The following is a 25,088-nucleotide window of genomic DNA, read 5'->3' on the forward strand; positions in this document are numbered from 1 at the left end:
ATAAAATAAGAAGTTACAAATAATAACTAAAAATGAACATAAAAAATAAGGCCTAAAAATTCATAAAGTAAACACTGTAGTAAATAATAAAATAAGAACTGCTGTACATAATAACTACAATTATAAAATTAAGGCCTAACAATGTACCATTAAAATACAAATGGATAAAAGAGAAATAAAAATATCCATTAGAAACAATAGAAGCAGACTAAAACAGTAAAAGGCATAAAATATGGAATAGAAATGTCATCCAATTTATAAAATGTAATTCAAATAAAATACTTATATATGATAGAGAAAAATCCACTGAGCATTTTTTTCTACACATAGTTTCACACAATACTACATTCAAGATTTACAAGTCTTTTATGCGGAGGCCACAGCTTTCCTTGCTTCACTGAATATATCATACGTTCTCAGAAACATCAAAAGCTTCATGAATACTTTCTGGAGACAGCAGATAGTGCAGAGAACCTTCATGTTCTTGGTTTCGTTTCAGGAAGACAGCGATTGTTTTCCAACGAGAAGCTTTGGTCTCATCTTCTGCCCATTTTGATTCTCTGAGGAAAGTACATTGGAGAAGAGGATATGCACAGTCATGGTACACCTGAAGGAATATAGATTTCAGGAATTCTCCATCTCTCTTTTCTGATCTCTTTAATGTACTTTCCTTTTCTGCCCATGTGCTCCTAAGTGCATCCATAATATCAGGCTGCTCCATGAGTTTTGGAAAAGTTGCTAGAAAAGGGCTACAGATTAAATCTGCATTTTGCCTGCTTACTCTCTCTTTCAGGAGTATATCGCCAAGAATTTTTCGATTAAAATACCAACAAATGCATGTTGCACAGACTTCCAATTAAGGTTTCAGGAAGCAGATTTATCAAGTCACGTCTTCTTGAGCCACTGGACCTCAGTTTCACCAAAAGTCGAGGCTGTTTCCTCAGTGTCATCATCTGATGGAAAACCCCACTATTTGCTTGTCTTAAAATTGATGGATCCACTTTAATACCTTTTTCATAAGGAGTGCCACCATTCAAAGGAAGTTCATGGGTTTTGATGGGAATAGGTACCCCATTAGAGTCAAAAGGTTTTAAGAATGCCCATTCACAGCTTAGTTCTCCTTTTTCACCAGTTGAATTGCGAATATAAGTAACTCCAAGTTCAAACAATATCCCAATTTCTGGAGATGGTGAACCAGACCTGACAAAACATTCTCCATCAAGCAAGCTGGGCAGAATACCTGCAACACGTGGAGAAAAAGACCATGTTTTGGAATTTTTGGGCTGCCATGTAGCTTGAACTGTATGAATGTTACTTAATATCTTGTTACCATCAAACAGGCAAAGGCGAACATGCCTGCTGAGCACCTGTATGCTTGTCCCTGGCAAGGGAATCATTTTACAACTCCACAAAATCAAAATCAGTGAAACACGAGTCTGTCTTGCTTGAATCCTGCCTTTTTCAGGGTCCCATACCAAATCTTTGAAAATTAGCTGAGATGGAGTAAGTTCAGGCTGCAAAAAGTAACTTGCATGATATTGCTTTCCTTCCTCTAAAAGGTGGGAGAGAGTGGATGCTCTAAATCCTGTAGGTATAGCTCCCATGGTTGTCAAAGCATCAGTGGCACTCATCTCTGCCATGGCTTTCCTTGCAGAACTCAGCTGAGAAATGGAACCAGTCATGGAGCTTTTCCTCCTAGTGGAACTACCTATGGTTTCATCCATTCCTTCTACTTCTTCTTCACTTTCCTCTTCACTTGCCTCTTGTCTTACAGTCTCCATTTTAAATACCTGAAGATAAGTTTTAGGAACAAAGCCTTTGTTTCCTTTGGAATTTTCAGCCACCCACCAGCCATCAGGTTTTTAATCAAGTATTTGCAAGATTTCACCTTTCTTAAATGTAAGATCCCCTTCTTGTTGAGAACGAAAATCACCAAGTGTAATAAATTCTCTAACAGTTCCTGTCTCTTCATCAGATTCATCCTCATCTTCATTATTAGTATCTCCCTTGTCATCTTCCTCACTACTTTCTTCTTCGTCATCATCTTCTTCATCATCACTTTCCTGTTCTCTTTGGGAAACATCTTGAACCTTCCCATCTTCATTATAATCTCTGGACACATTTTTCTCCTCCAATACCATTATTAACTTTTGCAACTGTTTTGTCAGTTTTACCAAACGTTTTTCTTCATCTTGTTTGATTGTAATTCCTCACTGGAGCAGGTTCGTCCGTTTTCTTCAACTTCTGAAGTGCCTCCTTATTTGCATCGACAGATTCCTTCAACTGGATTCATCTGTGATAGATGTCAATCTTGTTGGCAGGTTCTAGAGCTTCCTGTTGTTGATTTAAAGTATCATTTGAATTATCAAGCTTCTTTTTCAAGCCATCAGTGGCTCTCTGCATGTTTTGTAAAGGGCTTCTCTTTGTCCTCAGTGCCATGATGCTCAATTTCGCACTAGCAATATCATGCTTTCATCAATTATCCCTGTCTCTGAACAGTGTACAAACTACGCCGTCGCTAGGAGGGAAACGCCGCGACAACCTCAACAACTCTCAGAGTAGGCAGGGCTATGGACAAGCTGTACCCACTCCCGGAAGAGTACCTAGATCTCAACAAGGTCCCCAAGGTTGACGCATCAGTGTCGGCGGTCACTAAAAGGACAACCATCCCGGTCACGGGTGGAGCCACCCTCCGAGACCTACAGGACCAGAAGCTCGAGGTATACCTCAAGAGGGTCTTCAAGGTATCTGCCTTGGGGGTCAGGGCCGCTTTATGTAGCTCCCTCATGCAACGTGCAGGTCTCAGATGGATTCAACAACTACTCAGTACACAAGAGCTGCCTCCGGAGGAAGCACAACAGGCGGAGCGCCTGGAAGCCGTGATAGCTTATGGAGCAGGTGCTCTATACAACCTCCTCCGTGTACTGGCCAGGTCTATGGTTTCAGCAGTCTCTGCTAGACGACTCCTCTGGCTTGGGAATTGGTCTGCGGATTCTTCTTCCAAGACTCAGTTGGGGTCCGTACTCCAAAGGAAAATTGCTTTTTGGTGAAGATTTGGAGCAGATCATCAAATCCCTCAGAGAGAATAAGGTGCATAAGTTGCCGGAGGATCGTCTGTGGAGTTCCAGGACGTTCAGCTCCACCAGAAGCAGCTTCAGGGGTCAGCGGCATTTCAGGCAGTCCAGACCGGCTTCTCAGAGGTCACCCTCGTCTCGTTCCCAGTCCTGGTCTCATTCCTTTCAGGGTCGGCGACCAGCCCGGGATAGCCTCTCCCAGGGGGCACCTTCCAAGTCTTCCCAATGAAGGTTTGCTGGCCCACTCTTCAACCCCCAGGATAGGGGGACGTCTCTCCCTCTTCTATGAGGAGTGGGTCAAGAGTACCTCAGATCAGTGGGTCCTAGATATTCTAAAGCACGGCTATGCTTTAGAATTTTGCTCGACCCCTAAGGGACAGGTTTCTCTTCTCTCCGTGTGGCCCAGGGAAGAAGCAACTCATGGTACGTCAGACGCTCGACCGACTCCTAGCTTTAGGAGCCATCCTTCCAGTGCCTCCGGCGGAGCAAGGGTTAGGCCATTATTCAGTCTACTTCATGGTTCCCAAGAAGAAAGTCTCTTTCCGTCCGATTCTGGATCTCAAGATGGTCAACAGGGCCCTCAAGATACCCCACTTCCGGATGGAAACGTTGCGCTCCGTAATTGCGGCTGTACACCGCGGGAAATTTCTAGCTTCCTTGGATTTGATGGAGGCTTATCTGCATATCCCTATCCTCAAAGAGCATCAGCGCTTTCTTCGCTTCAAGATACTCGGGCAACATTTTCAGTTTCAGGCCCTGACCTTCGGCTTGGCGACTGCTCCCCGCACCTTCACCAAGGTAGTGGTTGTGGCGGCAGCCCTACTACGGGAGGGAATCCTTGTTTATCCCTATCTGGACGACTGGCTATTTTGTGCGAAGTCCAGGGTCATTTGTCAACAGGCAGTCGAAAGAGTTTTGCAGCTTCTTCACTCTCTCTGTCACTCGACTTCTTAGGAGCACACTTCAATAGCAATGGGGGCAAGGTCTCTCTTCGCCCAGACTGGGCCCAGTCCCTCATCTCTCAGATACAGTGCTTCCGTTGCCTCTCTCTGCCCACAGCAGAGAGAGGCAACGGAAGCCATAGAGGCAACGGAAGCCATAGAGCCCAGGTTCTGGGCTCTATGGCTTCAACTATCGATTTAGTTCCTTGGGCTTTTGCACATATGCGACCTTTATAGAGAGCCTTATTCTCCCGCTGGAAGCCAGTGTCTCAGGAGTTTCAAGCCCTCCTGCTGCTTTCGGATGTGGCCAAGGACAGACTAGTGGCTCAGTCTGGATCACTTGCTGCGGGGAGTGGACTTGGAGGTCCCACAGTGGGTGATCATCACCACGGATGCCAGCCTCTCTGGCTGGAGGGCGGTATGTCAATCGCGATTGGCTCAGGGGCAGTGGACGTCGGTGCAGGTGACATGGCCGATAAATCATCTGGAAACCAGAGCAGTTCGTCTAGCATTGAAGCGTTTCCTCCCCCTAGTTCATTATCAAGCCATAAGGATACTCTCCGACAAAGCGACCACAGTAGCGTACATCAATCGTCAAGGAGGAACAAAGAGCCATCATGTCTCTCGGGAAGCGGACAAGTTAATGGCCTGGGCGGAACTCCACCTCTCTCGTCTGGCAGCATCCCACATAGCAGGAGTGGACAATGTTCAAGCGAATTTCTTAAGCCATCAACATATAGATCCCAGGGAGTGGGAACTCTCCGAGGACGCAGTGGCCCTTCTCTTCAGCCGGTGGGGGACCCCCCACCTGGACTTGATGGCCACTCAAAGGAATGCGAAGGCTCCGCGTTTCAACAGTCGCAGAAGGGAGCACGGCGTGGAAGGCGTGGATGCCTTAGTCCTCCCATGGTCGTGACACCTCCTGCTCTGTGTTCCCACCATGGCCCCTGGTGGGAAAAGTAATACAGAGAATAGAAATCCACCAAGGGCCAGTCATTCTAGTAGTGCCAGAATGGCCATGAAGACCGTGGTTTGCGGACTTGATCAACCTCAAGGTGGACGGTCCTCTTCGCCTGGGACATCTGCTGAACCTCCTGCATCAGGGTCCATTATTTTTTGACCGGGCAGATCACTTCTGTCTTGCGGCCTGGCTTTTGAGAGGCACAGGTTGAGAAGACGAGGTTACCAAGAGGATGTGATCTCGACCCTCAAGGCCAGGAAGCCTTCCACTTCTCTCTCCTATGTCCAGGTCTGGAAAGTTTTTGAGGCCTGGTGTGTATCCATACGTATATCTCCACATCGCGCTTCAGTAGTCCAAATTCTGTCCTTCCTACAGTGAGGCTTGGAGAAAGGATTGGCCTACAATTCCCTGCGGGTTCAGGTGGCAGCCCTTGGTTCGCTCATCCGGCATCTGGATGGGGGTTCCTCTTTCATCTCATCCTGACATAGTCCGATTTTTGAAGGGGGTTAAGCATGTGAAGCCACCAGTCCTTGCCCCGCCCCTCCTGGAGCCTAAATTTGGTACTTCAGATTCTGAGCGGACCTCCTTTTGAGCCGCTGAAGAGTGCTTTCTCGTGCAGAGAGCCCTACCTCCGTTTCATGGATTCAGGGGGTATCCTTGACCACAGTTCCATCTTTCCTGCCAAAGGTGGTCTCGGCTTTTCATCTGATTAAGTGGGTGGAGCTTCCATCCTTCCCTGATGAAGACTCTGAGAACTCCGCCACCTTGATGTCAAGCGCGTCCTTCTTCGCTATTTGGAAGTGACTAATGACTTCCGCTTATCGGACCATCTCTTTGTCCTGTGCAGCAAGGCTTCTAAGACCACCATTGCTCGCTGGTTGAAGGAAGCAATGTCCTCGGCGTACATTGGAGCAGGTCGACAACCTCCAGCGGGCATCAAGGCTCATTCACTCCGGGCTCAAGCCACTTCCTGGGCCGAGAGCCAGGCGGTTTCTCAGCAGGAGATATGCCGAGCAGCTACCTGGAAATCGCTACACGCCTTTGCGTAGCACTATCGCTTAAATCTCCAATCACCGGTTTTTAGCTCCTGTGGCGCTCCCGTCATTCGAGCAGGGCTATCCGGGGCCCACCCTACGTAGGGAAGCTTTGGTACATCCCACTGTCTGGACTGATCTGGGTACGTACAGGGAAAAGAAAATTATTCCTTACCTGCTAATTTTCGTTCCTGTAGTACCACAGATCAGTCCAGACGCCCTCCCTAAGGATTAATGGGATTGGGATTGTCTCTCAGCTGTCATGTTCAACTGTTTCTGGACACTTGCGTGGCTGGTTCTTGGTTCTTTTTGCAAGTTTATTATTATCAAAGTTCATACATGTACATGTTTTCGTTGCTCGTTGTTGGTTTGCTTGATCTATCCAATGCTCTTCTTTATGCTTTGATATTCTTAATACTGAAGGGACGAAGAGGGTGCACCTGCTTATAAGGGGGTACCCTTGGAGTTTTTCTCTGACTCCATCTGCTGGAAGGGGGACATAACCCACTGTCTGGACTGATCCGTGGTACTACAGGAACGAAAATTAGCAGGTAAAGAATAATTTTCTTATGCTGGGCTTGATGGACCCTTGGTCTGACCCAGCATGGCAATTTCTTATGTTCTTACTTATCTGGATAAGTTATATCCAGCTAAGTTAAAACTGCTCTATGGTCTAACTCAGTAATTCTCCACCAGTGTATCATGACACCAATGTGTCACCATGCACCGGCAGGTGTGTCACATGCTACCCGCAGCTGATGGGGTGAAGATCAGAGCACTGGCTGCCGCTGGAGACCAGGCTGGTAGGGCCAAAAGATTAGTGCGCTGGCCACCGCCAGTGGGGCGAAGATCAGAGTGCTGACCGCCGGCAGGGGCTGAAGATCAGAGCACTGCCGCTGTCAGAGACGAGGCCGGCGGGGGCCGAAGATTGAGCTGTTCAATGTGGTGTGTATTTGAAACTGGGAGGGTGCTTGTGTGTGTGGTGTGTATGTGAGGGGTGAGAGTGCTTCTGTGTGTGTGTGGTGTGTATGGGAGGGGGGATGGGTGCTTCAGTCTGTGTGTATGAGAGAGACAGAGCATGTGTGTGATTGAAAGCCTGTGTGTAAGTAAGAGATAGAGAGCATTGTGTGATTGAGAGACTGGTCAGAGAGGTGAGGTGTGTATATGTGAGAATGACCGATCAGGGAGATGACTGATATGTATTGTGAGAGACAAAAACCTTACCTGTGGGGGGGTGTGAGTGCGAGACAGACTAGTTATGGTCCCTAAGGAAGAGGACCGTGAGGACAGCTTCAGCAGCTACTGCTGCTTCTGGTGTGGCCTCCCAGGGAAAGGGGTAGGAGAACTGCTGGAGAGGGTAAGTAAAGGTGGCTTTTTAAATTCATTTTTCTTGATTGACTTGCCATTTTAACTATTGGGTATTATATCATGTGTCTGCTATTTTGAAATATTTTATTAGTGTTTGGAGAATTTTAAATATTTTTTAAGAGTTTTTAGTTGTTAGATGTTATGTTGATCAGTTCTTTTGAATCATTCATATACCTTTACAACTATAAAACTATGTGGGGATCTATAGCAGCTTGGCTTTTTCTGTTTCCCCCATTGGAGGTGAATTCATGTTTAGGGCCTGGTTTAATATTTGCAGTATTGCCTTTTTAAGGGTAGGGTTGTTCCATTTAAGTGCATGCCATAATGAAGGTGTAATTTCGTGCGGATTAGTTTGTATGCATTATTGCAGATCCTGGGACTATGTTAGGTGCTATTTCTGTTTCCATTTCTCCAGGTTTGCTCTGCATGCAGAGTGGCTTTTTGGGGTTTTCCTTCCAGTTTCTGTCTCTATATTTGTAATTTGTGCTCTTTCTGTACTTGGTGAAGGTCGATTTTGTGTTGTGACCGAGGTGAGGTATTTAACTAGCATGTAGACTTGTAAAATACCCCCCTACCTTATTTGTTGTGTTTTTTTCAATAGGTGTATTGGTGGGGAACTGCTGCTTTTTATAAGTTAGGGCTATTGTGCCTGGCAGTAGAGGGAGTTTATGTTGCTGTTATTGAGATAACAGCAGAATATCTTTTTTTGTATGGTGAGTTGTACGGGGAATGTTCTACTTCTGCTTTATACCCATTGCTAAGGGTCAGGGGTAGGGGTGAGGTTTCTGTGGATGCAATGTGTACATTTACATTTAGCCTTGTGACTGTCATGTGTTCAGTGTGTCACACATGTGAGAACTATCTATCAGGTGTGTCCCGACAGAAAAAAGGTTGAGAACCACAGGTCTAATTTATTTGGTTAACTTAACCGGCTAAGAGCAATTATTGCTACTTATCCGGTTAAGTTAACCGGATAAGTAGCGCAGGCCCCATCTGCCCACTGTCTAACCGGCTAACCAGATAGCTGGATAAGTGACTTATCCAGCTATTTAGCGCTAAACATGCTTTGAATGTGCCGGCCCATATGTATAAAGCATTAATTGTGATTTTCAGAAAATGTAATCCGGGAGCCTGGAGGGATCCAAGATGGCGGTGTAACATACTACTCATTGCGGCGTCCATCTGCTTTACCTTTTTCCATGGGTTTTGATGCCGCATTCTAGCCACAAGAGACGTGCGAGGGAGAGGGCAACTTCTGAAGGCCCCCCCCGACTCTTTAGTATGGTCCGATGGACTCACTTGTGTGGGGGCAGGTATCGCCGGAGGTGCAATCACTGGGAGTTGAGCGAGTTAAGGAGTCACTCGTGCTCTCCTCTGATTCATCGACCATCCTTTCTCCTGGCATTCGGATTCCCCCGCTGAATCCTGCTATCGTGAGGGAGTCACCTCTTGGAGGAAAGGCGCTGCGGGCTGACGACGCCGGAAGACTTCCTTTCTGTCAGAGATGGAGGGCCCGCCTATAGCTTCTGTGGCCTCAGCACTCGATCCTTCTGGCCAGCAGCGGGGTATATCACTGGCAGGCAGTTCTGAAGTTGCTGAAGTAGAGGAAAGACTAATAGTTGAGTGCAGTGCAGAGGTTCCAGGACCTTGTCTTTCTTCTTTGCTGGTAAGACCTACTCACTTTACCTTAGAATCCATATAGGATGCCATTGAAGGCTTGAGCAAGATGATTCTTATCCAGATTAAACCTTTAGAGGCCAAAATAGTCTACTTTGAATCTAGAATTTCTGCTTTGGAAACATCTAAAAAATTGGTTGAGAAATTAACTGAAGTAAATAAGACAGAAGTGGAATCGGTGAAAGCTTTGCAATCATCTATCATTAAAGAGAGTTCTCAGTTGTCCTATAAAATAGAGAACTTAAAAAAAAGGTTGTGAGAAGAAGCAAGAATTTCAGATTTATTAATTCTCCTAAGAGCTGCATGATTACACCTAAGGACATGCTTAAAAGATATTTTCTGGAGCTATTGAAGATTTCTGAACAAGCTTTGCCACCTATTTCCAAGGCATATTATGTTCCGAATTTCAAAAGAGAGACTGTCAAACCTGAGCAACAAGATGCTTCACTTTCGTTGGATTTGGATAACTTATCAGCTATTTTGGAAAAATCAGTTACCGAGGAGGTGTCATCTGCTGCTTTGGTGGTTACAGTTGTCCTCGAGCCTGATAGGGGTTGGGTCTTACACTTGTTTTTCAGGCACAGATCTGAACTGTGCCTGAATTTTCTCTGATGTTGCAAAGCAGACCCAAAAACGACGCCATCAATTTTTGATTTTGAGAACTAGAACTTTACAAGTGGGAGCAATGTTCTTTTTGATTTTTCCCTATAAATGCTATATAAAATATAAGGGTGTTTCTTATGTTTTTTATCAACCTGCTCAATTATCTTTCCTTTATTTTGTTGGTAACCTGACTAAAATAGTGAAGAATCCTAATTAAAATTAGCTCTTGTTTGTTATTTCAACTTACTTATATTATATCATATATGATTATATTGCCTGAAATTGTGTTAAGCTCCCTCCTTTTGTGGATTTGATTTGAATTTGACAATATGATATTTGCCTTTAATTATGTCTTATGTAATATTATCTCCTTTGTCTATTCAGATTTCTATTACAAGATTTGTCTTGTTTATTTTGTTTGTAAGAGTTAATAAACAATACATTAAAAAAAAAAATGTAATACAGTGACATTAGTTCAGGAGTTTTCTCATCTGCACAGCCCTTGCAAGATGCCAGGCCACACTAATTTTGGTCTTACGATGCTATGGCTGTTTTTCCCAGTAATGGTTTCATTCTTCCTTTTACTCTGGCTACATCCTCTTTTTCCTTACTATTTGCTTTCATGTTTGTATATGAGTCGTGATCCATGGCCACAGGCTCCACGCACTTTGCCTCACATGGAGACCTTTGTTAGAGCAAATACGAAATGTATACTTGTTACTTCACATCTTGAAACTGATAGAGGGTAATTTTTCAAAAAGCTGCTTGACAGCAAAGTCCGTCTGTGCTTTTGTACCCGTGTACCTCTAGCCAACCTGGGCAGTTTTCTTTTCACATATGGCTTAAAGTACACGGGTACAAAAGCGCTAGCACACTCTGCCTCTATTTGTGCAGTTGACGTTCCAGGGGGATATTAGGGCCATGCAATTTAAAATGCAACATATACATGTAATTCTCTCCCCCGACCCACGCATGCTGCCGAGAATATCTGCTTGAGAGCGGCTGTGTAGTTATACTACTTGGCTTATATTTTGCTTCTCTGTCAAGGGAAATTCTCAAACACAGGGATCTGGGCTCCTCACTCTGGTTAGATGCCTGGATCCCTGCTGCAAGTTGTGCTCACTGTGGTTCAGGCACGTTGGGGAGCCTGATGGAAAATTTTGATTGCATATAAGAAGCACCCTCCTCCTTTGGCTTGATGCCCTTGCCACTGTCCCTCCAAACATGCTCACGTTTGAGTGTAAAATTAAGAGTGAATTGTCTAAGAGGCTTCACTGTGATCAGAATTGAAATAATGTATTTCTGTATTTTCTACTTTGCCATTTATTTTTGCCTATAATTTTGATTGGGCATAAACTTGAAAACTGTGACGCTTCAGTACAAAGTAAAGAACTCTCTTTATTATCAATAATCAAGTAACTGCCTTGATATTCCCTTGACCTGGGATGTCCAGCTATAAAATGTGTGGAATTTTCACTCTCTCACAGGTGCTGAGTCTAGCGGGGATATAGATATTCTCCTGACCCATCCAGCCTTCACATCCGAATCGGCCAAACAGGTGATTTTTTTTTTTCCCTTCATTTGTGCAACTGGATTTTTTTTAGGCTTCTGAGTCGTACGAGCTGTTCTTCAGCCTTATGGTCAGGTGTTACAAGCATTTCTTCCCTAGACATCAACTGGGAAAAAAAACAAACAACTTTAATACTTCAGCCCCTTAAGGAGTCTTTCAGATTTGTATTTATAGCTACCAAGAGTTTATTTTTCTCCCCTATTTTCCCCTTATTTTATAAAATGGCCTCCTCACAGATGCTTTGTGGCTTCCATCAGCGACCAAGAGCTGGGGGGGGGAGCAGTCTCTGCATCTTTTTCCTAAGCACTGCTCTCTCCTTTCTTCTCACGCTTGGCTCCATGTCTTCTGAGCCACAGGGCTGGCTCACCAAAACTCTTTATTTTTTTATTTCCATAGTTTAAACAGCAGTTTCCAGCAAGCAAATTTCTGAATGCGTTAAAACTTGCTCCAATGAGTGTTAGGCTCCGTAAAGTCTCTGTACAAGCCTTTCTTCTTCCTGTCCTGGAGCAATCGACCCTTAGCCTAGGTGCTTGTTTAGCCTCCGAACCGTTGACATCCATTCCCTGGACTCATACTGGGGCCTAATATTGTCCTGCCCCCCCGGAGCCATCTGTACTTGGGACCTGGTACTGTCCTGTCATGCCCTTGGGGATCCAACATGTCCCACCATCTGGAGTCCTCTACCCCTGTTGCCAGTAAGTTAATTTATTCTATCAGTGCAGTTTGTATCCTGCCCCAGAGCCAGTGATAAATGGTCCTTTTCCTTGTGGTGTTCTTAGAACCTGTCCCTCTTCACCTCAGGAATCATCCACCCAAGGGCATCTGGCACAGTAGAAAGATTTGAAGAGCAGTGACTTTTTCCACCTATCAGCTGTAATAAAAGCTTGCGTAGAAAAGCCCCTGGAAGGCAGGATTCCCAGTCATTGTGCGATCATGACACCGAATGTCAGGATTTAGGGCCCAGGATTGCATGGCCTCTGGCCAAGAACTGTCTGCAAGGACTAGGCTAAATGAGTTAGGAGGGGAAAGAAATTCCTGGGTGATTGCGCGTGAAGGCCCCTAGTGCCGGATCCCAGGCACCAGGTCTGATTGAGCTGAAGGCCAGAAGGAGCAGGAGGAAACTGCCAGGCCCTAACCAAGGAGAAAAGGAATCTTTAGAACAATGGATCATGATATGAAGCGGGGAGGCTGAAAGGAAATACGTACTGACCAAGAAGGGTGGTGGATGCCTGAGATTGCTTCCAAGCAGAGGTGGTAGCAAGCAGACCAGTGACAGAATGGCAGCACGCTGGGGACAGATACAGAGGATGGCGATGAAGACAATGGGGAGAGGTGATCACAGATCGAGTAGGGTCTACGTCAGCGGTTCTCCACCGGTGTGTCACCAAGCTCATGCAGATGTCGCCACACTTTCCTGTCCCCTGCTGGCTCAGCTGCCGTCCCTGCCCCAGCGAAATGGGAACTCTTCCTCTGCCCAGGCTTAAAATGCTGATAGCCCGGGCAGAATGTGACAGGAGAGCTGGAGTCAGCGGCACCAGCATGGGTCTCTTCTTCCCGCCCACTGCAGTCTGGAAGAGGAAGTGGAGTGCATCGGCTGCATGTGTGGGAAGAGACCATGCTAGGTAAAGTGTGTGCAGCATCGGTTTGAAGAAGAGCAGTGCTGCCTGGAGCAACATCAGCCCCTGCAGCTGATGGGACTCCTTTCTCAAGGCCGCAAGTGCTGGAAGAGGAGGGGACTATTGCGACCGCTAGTTGTTCGGTGGGGGGGGGGGGTGCAGAGAGAGAGTGAATGAGTGAGCAAGCATATGTGTTTGAGATCGCGTGTGTGTGAGAGACAACATGCATGTAAATGAGTGATTGAGAGCCTGTATGTGTATGTGAAGAATCAATTAAAAATAAGCCAATAGATTTTAATCAAGCTAATGCCTCATCAGCATTTGACACCCGGAATAAAATTGTCAGTGACATAGAAGATAACCTAAGCTCAGTCCAGACAAAAATGTTCCAAAATGAACCGAATACCTCTAAACAAAAGAAACCATGGTACAGCAAAGAACTAAAATGCACTAAACAGACACTGAGAAAATCTGAGAAACAATGGCAGAAGTGCTTGTCTACAGAATCCCTAGGAAAATACAGATCCCTCCTAACAAAATACCATACACAAATCAATAAAGCAAAAAAGACTACTATGCAAACAGATTCATGGGGTAATGTGTAATTCCAAATTTCTCTTTGAAACCATTAAACACTTAATCTTCCACCATCTTGAGTAACTACTACTTCTCAAAAAATGCTTGCAATGATTATTCCACCTCTTTGTTAAATAAAATCAACAGGTTAAAAACACAATTCTCCACTAGCTTGCCAATAAAAGAACCTGAAGAAAAACAAGGGCAGGCTAAATGGACCACAATCGACAGAGTAACTAAACTTGAATCAAACCAAATCATTATGAAAATCTAGCCTACTATCCACCCACTGGACCCAATTCCTGCAAGTTCCCCAAAAATACTACACAGCGTAATCACACAGACAATCAAAACCATAATCAACCACTCACTCTCAGAAGGATTAGTCCCTTATGGGGCAAAACAAGCTGTGATCAAACCAATCATAAAAAATAGAACTGGCAGAATTGATATTGGGACAATTATCGACCAATATCTAACTTGCCTTTTATCGCAAAAGTTCTAGAAAAGTAGTTATCTCAATTGGAAAACCACGTAGAAGACAATGATATTCTATATCCAAGCCAATTTGGATTAAAAAAAATATCACTCAACAGAAACTTTACTCATATCTTTAATGGACCCTGTACTATAGGGATTTGACGATGATGAATCTTATATCCTGGTACTAATAGATTTAACTGCAGCCTTCGCCACTGGACCATACCCTGCTGCGCCTTCAGTTGAGAAAAATTGGAATAGATAGTAGTGTTCTCAAATGGTTCTCTTCCTTTGTAGCCGATAGGACATTCCAAGTCAAATTGGGCAACCACATATCTGACACCTTCCCTATTGATACAGGTGTACCCCAGGGTTCAGCGCTCTTGGAAACACTATTCAACGTTTACATGCTTCCTCTGGGTACATTACTAGCAGTACTAGGAACCAATTTCTTCTTATATGCAGATGACATACAGTTCTACATTTCATTCACCAAATCATTTGAAAATGCATCAGACACTCTCAACATACATGAAGGCAATATAACAAGAACTATCTCAGCTGAAACTAACACTAAACACAAAAAAAACCCTGAAATTGTGTGCTTAAGGAGAAACTCCTCTATAATTAAACTGCCCCCTCTAGACCTGGATAATTTTCACATTACACTCTCAGATCAAGTATGGGTCCTAGAAATACAGATTGATGAGAGCATTACAAAGAAAAAGCACATAAGCAAATTAATTAAAACAGGATACTCCAAGCTGCAAATATTACATCGGTTGAAACCTTTACTAACATTCCAGGACTTCTGCACTGTCTTACAAACATTAATATTGTCAAACATAGATTTCCCCAACTCCCTATTACTAGGCCTACCCTCAGGACTATTAAAACCATTATAGTTATTACAAAATGCCTCAGTAAGACTTTTTTGGGGAACAAGGAAATTTGTCCACATCACACCCTTGCTGATATCACTGCACTGGCTGCCAGTACAATCTAGAATACATTATAAAGTTTAACACTAATTTTTAATATCATCAGTGACAAAAACCCCTGCCTAATAGACGTGACACTCCAACCATACACACCACAGTGAACACTAAGATTGCAAATCAAAGCACTATTGACTGTGCCTACAACATGGAGTACATATCAAACGCAAATAAGAGACCAAATGTTTTCCATAGTGGGCCTCAAGTTGTGGAATTCTCTACCAGAGACATAAAGTCTGATATCAGAAAGAAAGAGTTTCAAACGTGAACTAAACTCCTGGCTCTTCAAAAATGCATATGATCTAACTTAAAATATCAAAATGCAGAGAACTACAATATCAAAAACATAGGTAATATTAAAAAAATAAAAAGCGACAAGTAAAGAAAGATGTAAAGTATATTAAGAGAACTCTCTGACTAATATGTGAAGGTTATTGAAATGGTACTTATGTATCACAAACTACTGTCCTAGCCCTCTAATTAACATGTTTTAGATGGTGTGTTGACCTATAGTATGAATATTGCTTTTGTAAACTGTTGTGTTCTTCTTTTGGAACGATGGTATATAAAAAGCCTAAATAAATAAATAAGTGTGTGATTGAGATCCTTTGTGTTTGAGAGAGCATGTGTATAAGTAAGAGTGACAGCATGAATGTGTGTGATTGAGAACCCGCATGTGTGAGAGAGAGCATGTGTATGTAGGATAAGAGCCTGTGTGTATGAGAGAGAGAGAGCTTGTGTGTGATTGAGAGCCTATGTAAGTGAGAGAGAGAGAATGTGTATATGTAAGTGAGAGAGAGAGAATGTGTATATGTATGTGATTGACAGTCTGTGTGAGAGAAAGAACTTATGTGTGTTTGAGAGAGATGAGAAAGTTGCAAGCAACCCCCCCCCCCTCCTAATTCACAACAATCTCAGGTCACTTGGAAATCGAACATTTCCATGTATGGAGAACAAAGCATTTTTTAATCCTTATTTTTGATTGGGTCTTAGCTGTTTTGAAATATTTTATTGGTGTCTAGAAATTTTTAATATGATTTTTTTAATTGGATATTCCATTCGTCAGCTGTTTTGAAATCTGATATTAGTATGGTTTCACTGCTATTGATTTTATATGTCTTGCTTTATTTTGAGGACTGGTGATTTTTTTCCTTTGTTGCACTGCATACAGTCTCTTGCTTGTTGGGGTTTCCAGTTCAGTTTTTGTCTGCATGTTTCTAGTTATGCTTTATGGTCTCTTTATTCTTTGTTAGGTGAGGGTCTGCACGTGCGATTGAGGTATTCTGCTGCATGTAGAATTTTCCTAATAGAAGTATTGGAGTTTTGAGGCCTGGTGTAATATTTTCAATGTTGCCTTTTAGGTAAGGTGCTTACTATTTGAGTGCTGGAAGATGGTGCTGTTCTGGTATGGGAGGTTTTCTATTTATATAATTTCTGTTCAGAGAGAGTACTCTTATTTTTCCCTTGTGTCATTAATAATACGGGGCCTTTTTTTTTTTATTTTTTATTTCCGAGATAGATTATAATGAGCAGTGTGTCAGTCATGTGAGCGTTCTTAGTCAGGTGAGTCACGATGGGAAAAAGATTGAGAACCACAGGGCTACGTTGACGCAGTAGATAAGGGTAACTGGTGGATCAAGAGGTTCTTATCGTGCCTGCAACTTCTGTCTTATGTTATATGTAATGTATTACCTTCACAATGTACGTTTGTTAACTTCTCCTTCATCTGCTCCCAATTTTAGGAACTTTCGTTCCTTGTAAATAGTTTCCCAGTTTCTGTTTGCTGATGTTCTTCTATTGTATGCAAAGTTTACTGTTCTATGTAATGGCAGTGCCAAAAGTTCTGTTTAATGACACTGTCAAAAAGTTTTAGTTTTCTGGAAACCGATACGATGTGCAAACGGCTATCGGTATATAAAATCATTTAAATAAATAAATAAATATGTTACAGCTTTGAAAAGGGGATATAAAGCAACAGTTTTTTGTGTTTTTGAATCCATTCAAGAGCTAGGATAGAATAAAAAGATTCGCCATCAACAGCGTTTAAGAGTTTTCAACAGTTTCACATATTTAGGGCCTGTTTATTAAACTTCCTTTTGGGCCCCCCCCCCCCCCCCCCCGAGACAGAATGGAAGTAAAGCCTTTGCAAATCAGATTCTTAGGTCTGTAAGAGTTTTAAACCTGTAGCTTCTTTAGTTTAGTTTACAAATGATGCCCTGACTGGATCTTACAATTTGTGTTGAGTTTAAAAACTATACTATAAGAACATGCCATACTGGTCCAGACCAAAGGTCCATCAAGCCCAGAATCCTGTCTCCAACAGTGGCCAATCCAAGTCACAAGTACCTGGCAAGTACCCAAACATTAAATAATTCCCAAGCTACTATTGCTTATTAATTACCGTAATAGCAGTTTATGGATTTATCCTCTAGGAACGTATCCAAACCTTTTTTAAACCCAGTTACACTAACTGCCGTAACCACAGAGCTTAATTATGCGTTGAGCGAAAAATAATTTTCTCCGAATTGTTTTAAATGTGCTACTTGCTAACTTCATGGAGTGCCCCCTAGTACTTTTGTTGTCTGAAAGAGTAAATAACTGATTTACATTTACCTGTTCAAGTCCTTTCATGATTACTATGCAGCATGGCAACCATGGTTTTACTCCTTAATTTTCTGGGTGGGGGGTCACATTAATGTAATCTAGCTCACAGGTGAGATCCCTGGCGCATAGCAAAGATTTATAGCTTTCTTATTATCTGTTTTTGCCGATTATTGCTATTTCTTGTCTGTTTCTGCAGCCAAAGCTTTTACATCAAGTTGTGGAACGACTTGAGAAATCAGGCTTCATTACAGACACATTGTCAAAGGGAGACACAAAATTCATGGTGAGTGCATCCAGCTCAAAAGGCACAATCCTGATTGAGTTAGGTATGTTGACTCCATTTGATTTTGAAATGTTATTTTTTCTAAAATTTAGGTTAAACATTAGATAAATGCATCAAGGAATCTGGGCTTTGTAAGGTTTTAGACTTTACAGAAATGCTTGTAAACAGAAAACTCAGGTTAAATCTGGTATGTGACTGTATACAGTATTATGCAGTTTATTGCCATACATTGTTGCATGAAGACCAGATTAGACCTTTCTTTACAATCCTATGGTTTATTGGCCTTGAATATTTTTCTCTTTGGAGTTTTATTGGTTCATGTATGTTGAGTAGCAGATAGTATCCAAAATTCAGTGGATATATCTCTAGTAGTGATGGATGCGGTTTTCTGACCATTAGATCTTGTACCAATAGAAGGTTTTATCTTGTGTACAGAGCACGCATTAATTTTAATTGAAGTAGTATTTTTGTACTAAGGGGCATGCTATCAGTGTCACATGTACTATCCAAATATTTGTGCTAGCTGGGTGGTGATTTGATGACATCATGCTTACTAATGTTTACATGAAACTATAGTTTCATATTGACATTGAGGTCGATATTCAAAATGGTTTCTCCGACTAAGTAAAATAAAATAAAACAATAAGTTCAGGACTTAGTTAGATAAACTTGGGAGGGTTAAATATGTCCCTGTGATGACCAGATAACTTTCACCTGGCTAAAACTTATCAGGATAAAAAGAGGCATTTTGGATGGGCATTAAACTTAGCCGGGTAGTGCTGAATATCTGTGCTAACTGAATGAGTTTTTGGTGATGTGGAAAGCATTCTTAAAGTTATCCGGTTAAGTGGAAGAAAGCAAACAAAAAAATCCTTTTGGCCTGCAGGCCTGATTCCCTGCTCCCCAGCCCAGTAAATCACTGAAACTTATGTCAAGCATTGCACCTGAAGCTGTGTCCCCCCCGTCCCCCCCCGAAAAAGATAATTAAAACATTGCAGGCCTATTGACTCAAGGAGACTCCCCACCCCAAATTTAGAAAATGTATGTGGCTTCTGGGCCACTGCCCCACCAGACTACCTCCTCACGGCCTCCAGGAGAGTCATAGAATCGTCTGGCACTCACGGTATCCAGCATTGCTGTCAAAGCACTGGTAGTGTAAGCTATCATCATTGCTGTCAGATAATGCTCTAAAACACGCTGGTAGCATATGTTACCACCGTTTCTGTCAAAGCAACGCTGAATCCCACTAGGAGCAGTACAATTGTACCACGCACCTGGCGGCCTTGGGGATTTTGAGGGATACCAGGGACGCTTATAATTTGTGCACGTAATGTTTTTAAGTGCGAGCCGTTTGAACGCACGGTTACCGTTGCTCATGGTGCCGGTAAACAAGAAGCCTAAGTGTCTTTCACTATGTGTTGCTTGTCATATTAGGGCTTCTCGGCCTGACCTGTCTTCCAACATGTGTCAGCGCTGTTCAGATGCTCAGGGAGAGTTGTCTTCCTCGGATTTTGCTAAACCTGGATCCTCTCATTCTGATGATGGTCTGGTTACGGTTTTGGCTGGAAGTGCGCCAGATTTTGGTACTTCCTTGATTGGCTCCTCCACAGAAGATAGCAGTTCAGTTGGGCATGCTCCAGTACTTTTTGGGCTTTCTGGGATCCAGCTGCTTTTTCTTGGCTGGAATTTTTTCAAGATTTACAAACCTTTGTTCAGGCGCAGACCTCCACTTTCCCAGTCTGGTCAGCTTGGACCCTCAGCCGGTGACCCCTTCCTCTTCCAATTCTTCGGTTAAGCACCGTGGCATACCTCAGTTCGCCAAGGGTTTCCCCGGTGGACAACCAAATGGCACGGATGATAAGCCAGATCCTGATTCCTTGGAAGATGGTGAAATTCCTCCTGGTTTGGATCCATATCGAACCATGTTATGGTTTTTTGATAGAGATGAACTTCCAGCCCTTATATTGAAGAATATGGAAGTGCTTGGGGCGGATTCTCTGTTGGAGTCAAAGAAGAATCCTATTTTGGTTTCCTTGCATAAAGCTTCTTGCTTTTTTCCTGTCATGGACGCCATTCAAAAATTGATCTTGAATGGGATGCCCCGGAGGCAAATTTCAAAGGCGGTTCGGCATTGGAAGGCCTATACCCTCTGGATCCAGCTGTGAGAGAGCGTTTGCGTTTTCCCAAAGTGGATGCACTTGTCTGCACTGTATCTAAACGGGTGACTATCCCTGTGAAAGGAAGAGCGAACTTGAAGCATGTGCACGATAAGGGGCTAACTATATCTTGATAACTTGTCTGCTCGCTGCTCTTCTGAGTATTAGACCTCATTGATATATAACATCTGGAAAACCAAAAGAAAACTGGGATTTTCTAGCTTGTTCCAAAATTGAGCAATTGACTTTGGCACAGGCTAATGGAAGCTGGCGTGTGTCACTATGCTATCACAACCATGTTTGTTTAAAAATATTGATTTTCGTCTCTAGTGACACAAAGCTGTGCAATATTTAGACAACTCCCTGTGTATGTCTGTGCTTGATTGCCGCCTGCATCTGTCCTCTCCCATGTGGAATTACATCCCCCGTCATGGTCTCTTCTACTCATATCTCCCATGGGAGCTCCCAGCTTCTCTTTTGTACCCTTGGATTCTCTCTGAGCTGTTTATTTTATCTGCCAGTCCCTCATTGTCTTCCTGTTTCAGCCTATTCAGATCCTGTGTGGAATCTCTGGCTCACCCTTCCAGAAATGCTGTTCCTTGGCTGAGGCACATAAAAAGCTCTAATTACTTTAACCTTTTACTAGCTCGTGCTTTGTTCGATTTGCAGGCAGGCTTCACATTTCATACCTAGATCAAAGTAAAGAAAGGGAGCTAGTCAACCTGACCCAAACATCGAGGGCTCGCCTCTGAAGTCATGGCACTTCCTCCCGGATCTAGCTGTCATGTTTCACTAGTCGGTGATGAGAGAACCCTAACCACAGCAAAGCTCTGTCTAGGAGCAGAGGGATAGTTTTAGGTTTCAGGGTTAAATTCTTTTGCAAAATATTAGACTGCAGGGCTCCTTTGCCGAGGTTTTAGGGACATTGTGTCTTTGGTAGCAAACATTGCATAGTACCTGTGCCAAGAATATTGGGTTAAATTTTAAAAGGGCTTAGTCGGGAGTTTAGCAGTTAAAGCCACTGACATGGAAATTTACTCCTTGTATTAGCTAAAAGTATGCACAGAATTCCCTGTCTACTTTTTTGCTGCATAAAAGCTAATGTGCATTCTTGGGGGTGTTTAGATGGGGGAGAAAATGTGCATATGTTATGTTTTAAAATATATGAGCATGATTTAGAGAAACCACCCATGTGTTTCTGTGCACTGCTGGTTCCATTTTATCTGCTTGATTCTTAGCCCTAGCCAGTGCCTGTGTGTATAGCTGTGCCCAGACAATCCTCCATACAGCTATCAGTCGGTATCTGCTAATGCCTCCTTAATTTTTCCAGTTCCTTTGTAAGTGTGTCTGTGAACTTTTCTTTGTTAAAGCATTTGTCTGCTTTTTCAGGAGTCCTTTCCTTTTTAGATGATCAGAGAAATGCCTACCAGCTTCTTTTTTTTTTTTTTACTTTCAAATTTCTTTTTATTTTAAGCAGTTTCTTTGTGCTTGTGCCAGCTATTAGCAAGCAGGCTAGTTTGCAGTCTGTTGTCTGGAATCTAACCTGGTCCAATGCTGCCTAGCAGGAAAGCTTCCCAGAATGCAATGGGGTAGCACTGCTCAATGTGTTGGAGCCTTGATAGCAGTCTGCATGCAATCCTGCCACCAGGAATTGGCATGAATGCTGAGAAGATACTTAAAAACTGTTTTAAAGAGGAGGGAACATAGAAGCCATCCTATTTTTATGTTAATTCTTTGTATAACATCACAAACAAATCTTTTTTTTCCCAGTAATTTTCCCCAGTTGCTGCTATTTTGATCTTTTCGTAAATCTTGCTTAATTCCATCGTGTTATCGTCCAAGATTGTTATGAACCCTGCCCGTGGAGCTAATCCCCGCGAGCAGGCACCTTACCCCATGCTGCTTGCTGCCCAACACGGCACGGAGCCGCCGAAGTCGGGCCTTCCCACGCGGCTGGAGCCACAGACTCTGTTCCTCCTGCGGCCCGGAGGCTGCCCATCTTGTCTCCCTTGATGCGGCAGGAGCTGCGGACCGCTGCCTGCCATCTTCGCGGCTGGAGCCGCCGCCGACGTCCTGCACATCTTCGCGGCTGGAGGCCGCACGCCCCGGGCTGGATTGGCAGCTGGAGCCGCCCTTGGGGCCTCCTGCAGCGGCTGGAGCCGCTGCCATCATCGGGCCATGTCTCCAGGCCCAGCCCTGCTTCCTCGGTACTGACGTCGGTGCAGGACCGCTGTCCACGGTCCTGCACAGCTTCCTTCCTGCCTCTAGGCGCGCAGCCGCGCCTCTCCTCTGGACTTAAAGGGCCCACAGCCAGATATGCCCTGGGCTCCCCCTTTGTGACTGTTTCCTGTGCTAGCCCTATAAAAGGGCTGTGTTTGCATTTCCTCATTGCCTTGCATCGGAGTTACTTCAGCCCTGGAGGCTCCTGCCTGCCAGCTCTCCGATAGGTCCTTGTCTTCTTCGTGGAGCTCCTCGTCTTGTCTGCTTCTCGTCATGTCTTCATTGCCTGAGGTCCCCGTCCAGATGTCCTGGTGCCTCGTCGTCTGACATCCCGCTTCCTGGTGTTCCAGCCCTCCTTGGTGTTTTGTTTCTGTGCTCTGGAGTCTTCTGTTCTGCCGGCCGTGGATCTCCAGGTGACGCTGCTCTGTCTTGGGAGATGCCAGCAGTGGACTCTGTCCTGTGCTCCTGAGCCGTCCTGTGCTGCCAGCCTTTGTGGTGCTTCGGATGACATCGTCTTCGTCGTCGAAGTCCCACCTCGACTGGATCCTCTCCTGCGCTTGTCCCGCTCTCCGCGTGGTCTGTGACCAGCCTCCTCGGGCTGTGTAGGGCGTGTAGTGGGACAGGGTGGTCTGCGACCAGCCCATTGGGTCCACCCGTGAAGGTGGGCTGAGTAGGGCGCCCTGAGAGACAGTGCCAATGTCTACCTTCCCAGCTTCTTGTCTCGTCTGGACTTCTTCAAGTTCCTCGTCTCATCTCTGATGCCGTTGCATCAGCCTTGGTGTCATGTCTGCTTATCATCCTTGGTGTCATGTCTTTATACATCAACCCTAGTCTGTGATGCCGTCGCATCAACCTTGGTGTCATGTCTTTGTGTCAAGGCCTCCGTCTGCCCTCATCCTCAGGCCGGCCTGTTGCTCCATGCCGATCCAAGCGGCAGGTCCGAAAGGGCTTGGAACGGTCGGAGGACCGTTCCCCTACCAACATCATTCTGTTGTTTGGCTCTGGGAGCTTGCAGGCCCGGCAGAGGGTAAGACCGAGTTCTGCCATGCTGAGACGCGTCGCCAACCCTCTGTTTGGTCCTGGATCCATCTGGGGTCGGGCTGAGGCCCAAGGGCACACTAATACCCGTGTTACACAACAGAATGCAAGGCCTTCCAAGGCCGATCTGCACAACAAAGATATGTTGATAATTGTATATTTTCCAAATGTTATGACGTCATTTAATCCAGTCAATGATGCCAATTCAACCCTATGTTTTATTAAGACTATTATGATCAGTCCTGCTTTTCTTGAAAATGTTTTATTAAAAGCTGCTTCAGACAGACGAAGTTGTAATATGAATGTAGTGCACAACTTTTATCATCACTATAATAATTATTTTCCTAAAATTATAGAACTGACAGTACAATCTCATTATGGTCCCAGTCCTGCCTGTCTTTCAAACTAGTTTTTGGAACACATAGAAATAGATGATTCAGGTGGACTAATGCAGCAGCCACCCTGCTTTAGCCAAGATGGAAGGTATACAAACAACTTACTTTCTGAAGAATTTGTAAAGATAATCACAACGCATGAATGTAGCATTCTACAGAGGTCAGAAAAAGACAATTACATCATACTTAGAGAAGATTTTAAAAAAAAAATCCCTGTATTGTAGAGCAGATTATCAACTCCAACTAATCGTATATTTAGCATGAAATGAAGATGGGAGGTGAGTGGGAGCAATCAGATAAATTTCCTTTCAGTGGTGGATCACGTAAGAATTTGCCATACTGGGTCAGACCAAGGGTCCATCAAGTCCAGCATCCTGTTTCCAACAGTGGCCAATCCAGGCTACAAGTACCTGGCAAGTACCCAAAAACTAAGGATAAGAAGAGGATTCGGGTCCCTGAGATTTTAGGTTCCTTTGTGGGCCATCCTTCGGGTGGAGCAGGGCGAGTGGGGGGTTAGTGATCCCTGTCCGGACTCGGCCATTCTGGACAGGGCGAGTAGATAGCTAGGGGTCGTGGTTCCCTCTCCCCCTCTAGGTCCTTTACTCCCTCTGTTCCTCAGAAGCAGGGGAGTAATTTTTTCCCTTTTTCTTTTGGGCCTGTTGCTTTAAGTTAATTTAAAAAAAAAAAAGGTGAGAGTTGAAGCAGGGAGAGTTGCAGAAGCAGCGAGCAGCGGATAAGTCTTGATTTCCTGCCAGGAGGCAGGTGGAAGGGAGTAGGCAGACTTGCCTGCCTTTGGAGCCAGGTGAGTGCTGAATTTCAGCACCAGACAGCGATGGCTCAGTTTATTTTTAGGCCTAACCGTATGTGTAGGTCCAACCGCTCCACCACAGCAAATTTTGTCGCAGCGACGGTCTGAGGCAAGCTCGCCTCGATGCTGCCTCATTTTGCTGTGATTGTGCCTCAGAGGGGACTGGGACCTCGGCGGGACTCCCGGGGGGGGGGGGGGGGTGCAGGCAGCTGGGACGGCTCTGGAGGCCTGGGTGGGGGGGATGTTAGAGGAGCTGGCGGCCATTTTGGTAGCGGATGTGCAGGCTGCCATTTCTGAGCTCCAGGACTCTCCCCCCACACTTTTTCCAGTGGGAAAGGACCCTGCTGGTGGCAGGGGATGGGAAGGGCTCGAAAAGGAGTGGATCAAGACTCTTCCTCTTCGGACCCGGAGGTGTTTTCCACAGGTTGTGTACTCCTCCTTCATAAGGCTTATTTAGCCAGGAAGGAGTTAGGGCCAAGAGACCCTTGCCAAAGAAGTCCCAGACAGCCAAAAAGGCTAGAGGGCTGATGGAGTCAGGAGGGATCCTGCGTATGATGGGACTTGGACAAGGTCCAGAGGAGGACGACAAGGACCCTGTTGGTGCCCTGGGAGATCCGAGGCAGGATCCAGACCAGGATTCACTGGATATTTTGGGGGACCCGATGCAGGATCCGGACGCTCAGGAT

At 44.6% G+C, this 25,088-nt stretch overlaps 1 protein-coding gene and 1 pseudogene across 2 annotated transcripts in view; one reads left to right on the top strand and one right to left on the bottom strand.

Moving 5' to 3' along the window:
• The window catches only part of POLB (DNA polymerase beta), a 90,474-nt gene that overhangs the window by 50,148 nt on the left and 15,238 nt on the right, over nt 1-25,088 (top strand). For both annotated transcript variants that reach the window (XM_029603703.1, XM_029603702.1), the window contains exons 11-12: nt 11,146-11,216; nt 17,699-17,785. In XM_029603703.1, the coding sequence (XP_029459563.1) occupies nt 11,146-11,216; nt 17,699-17,785 (158 nt within the window). The remainder of the gene's footprint in view (nt 1-11,145; nt 11,217-17,698; nt 17,786-25,088) is intronic.
• Nucleotides 367-2,439, bottom strand: LOC115091552 (annotated as a pseudogene).

The sequence above is a fragment of the Rhinatrema bivittatum genome, chromosome 5, assembly GCF_901001135.1.
Source record: "Rhinatrema bivittatum chromosome 5, aRhiBiv1.1, whole genome shotgun sequence".
Lineage (NCBI taxonomy): Eukaryota > Metazoa > Chordata > Amphibia > Gymnophiona > Rhinatrematidae > Rhinatrema > Rhinatrema bivittatum.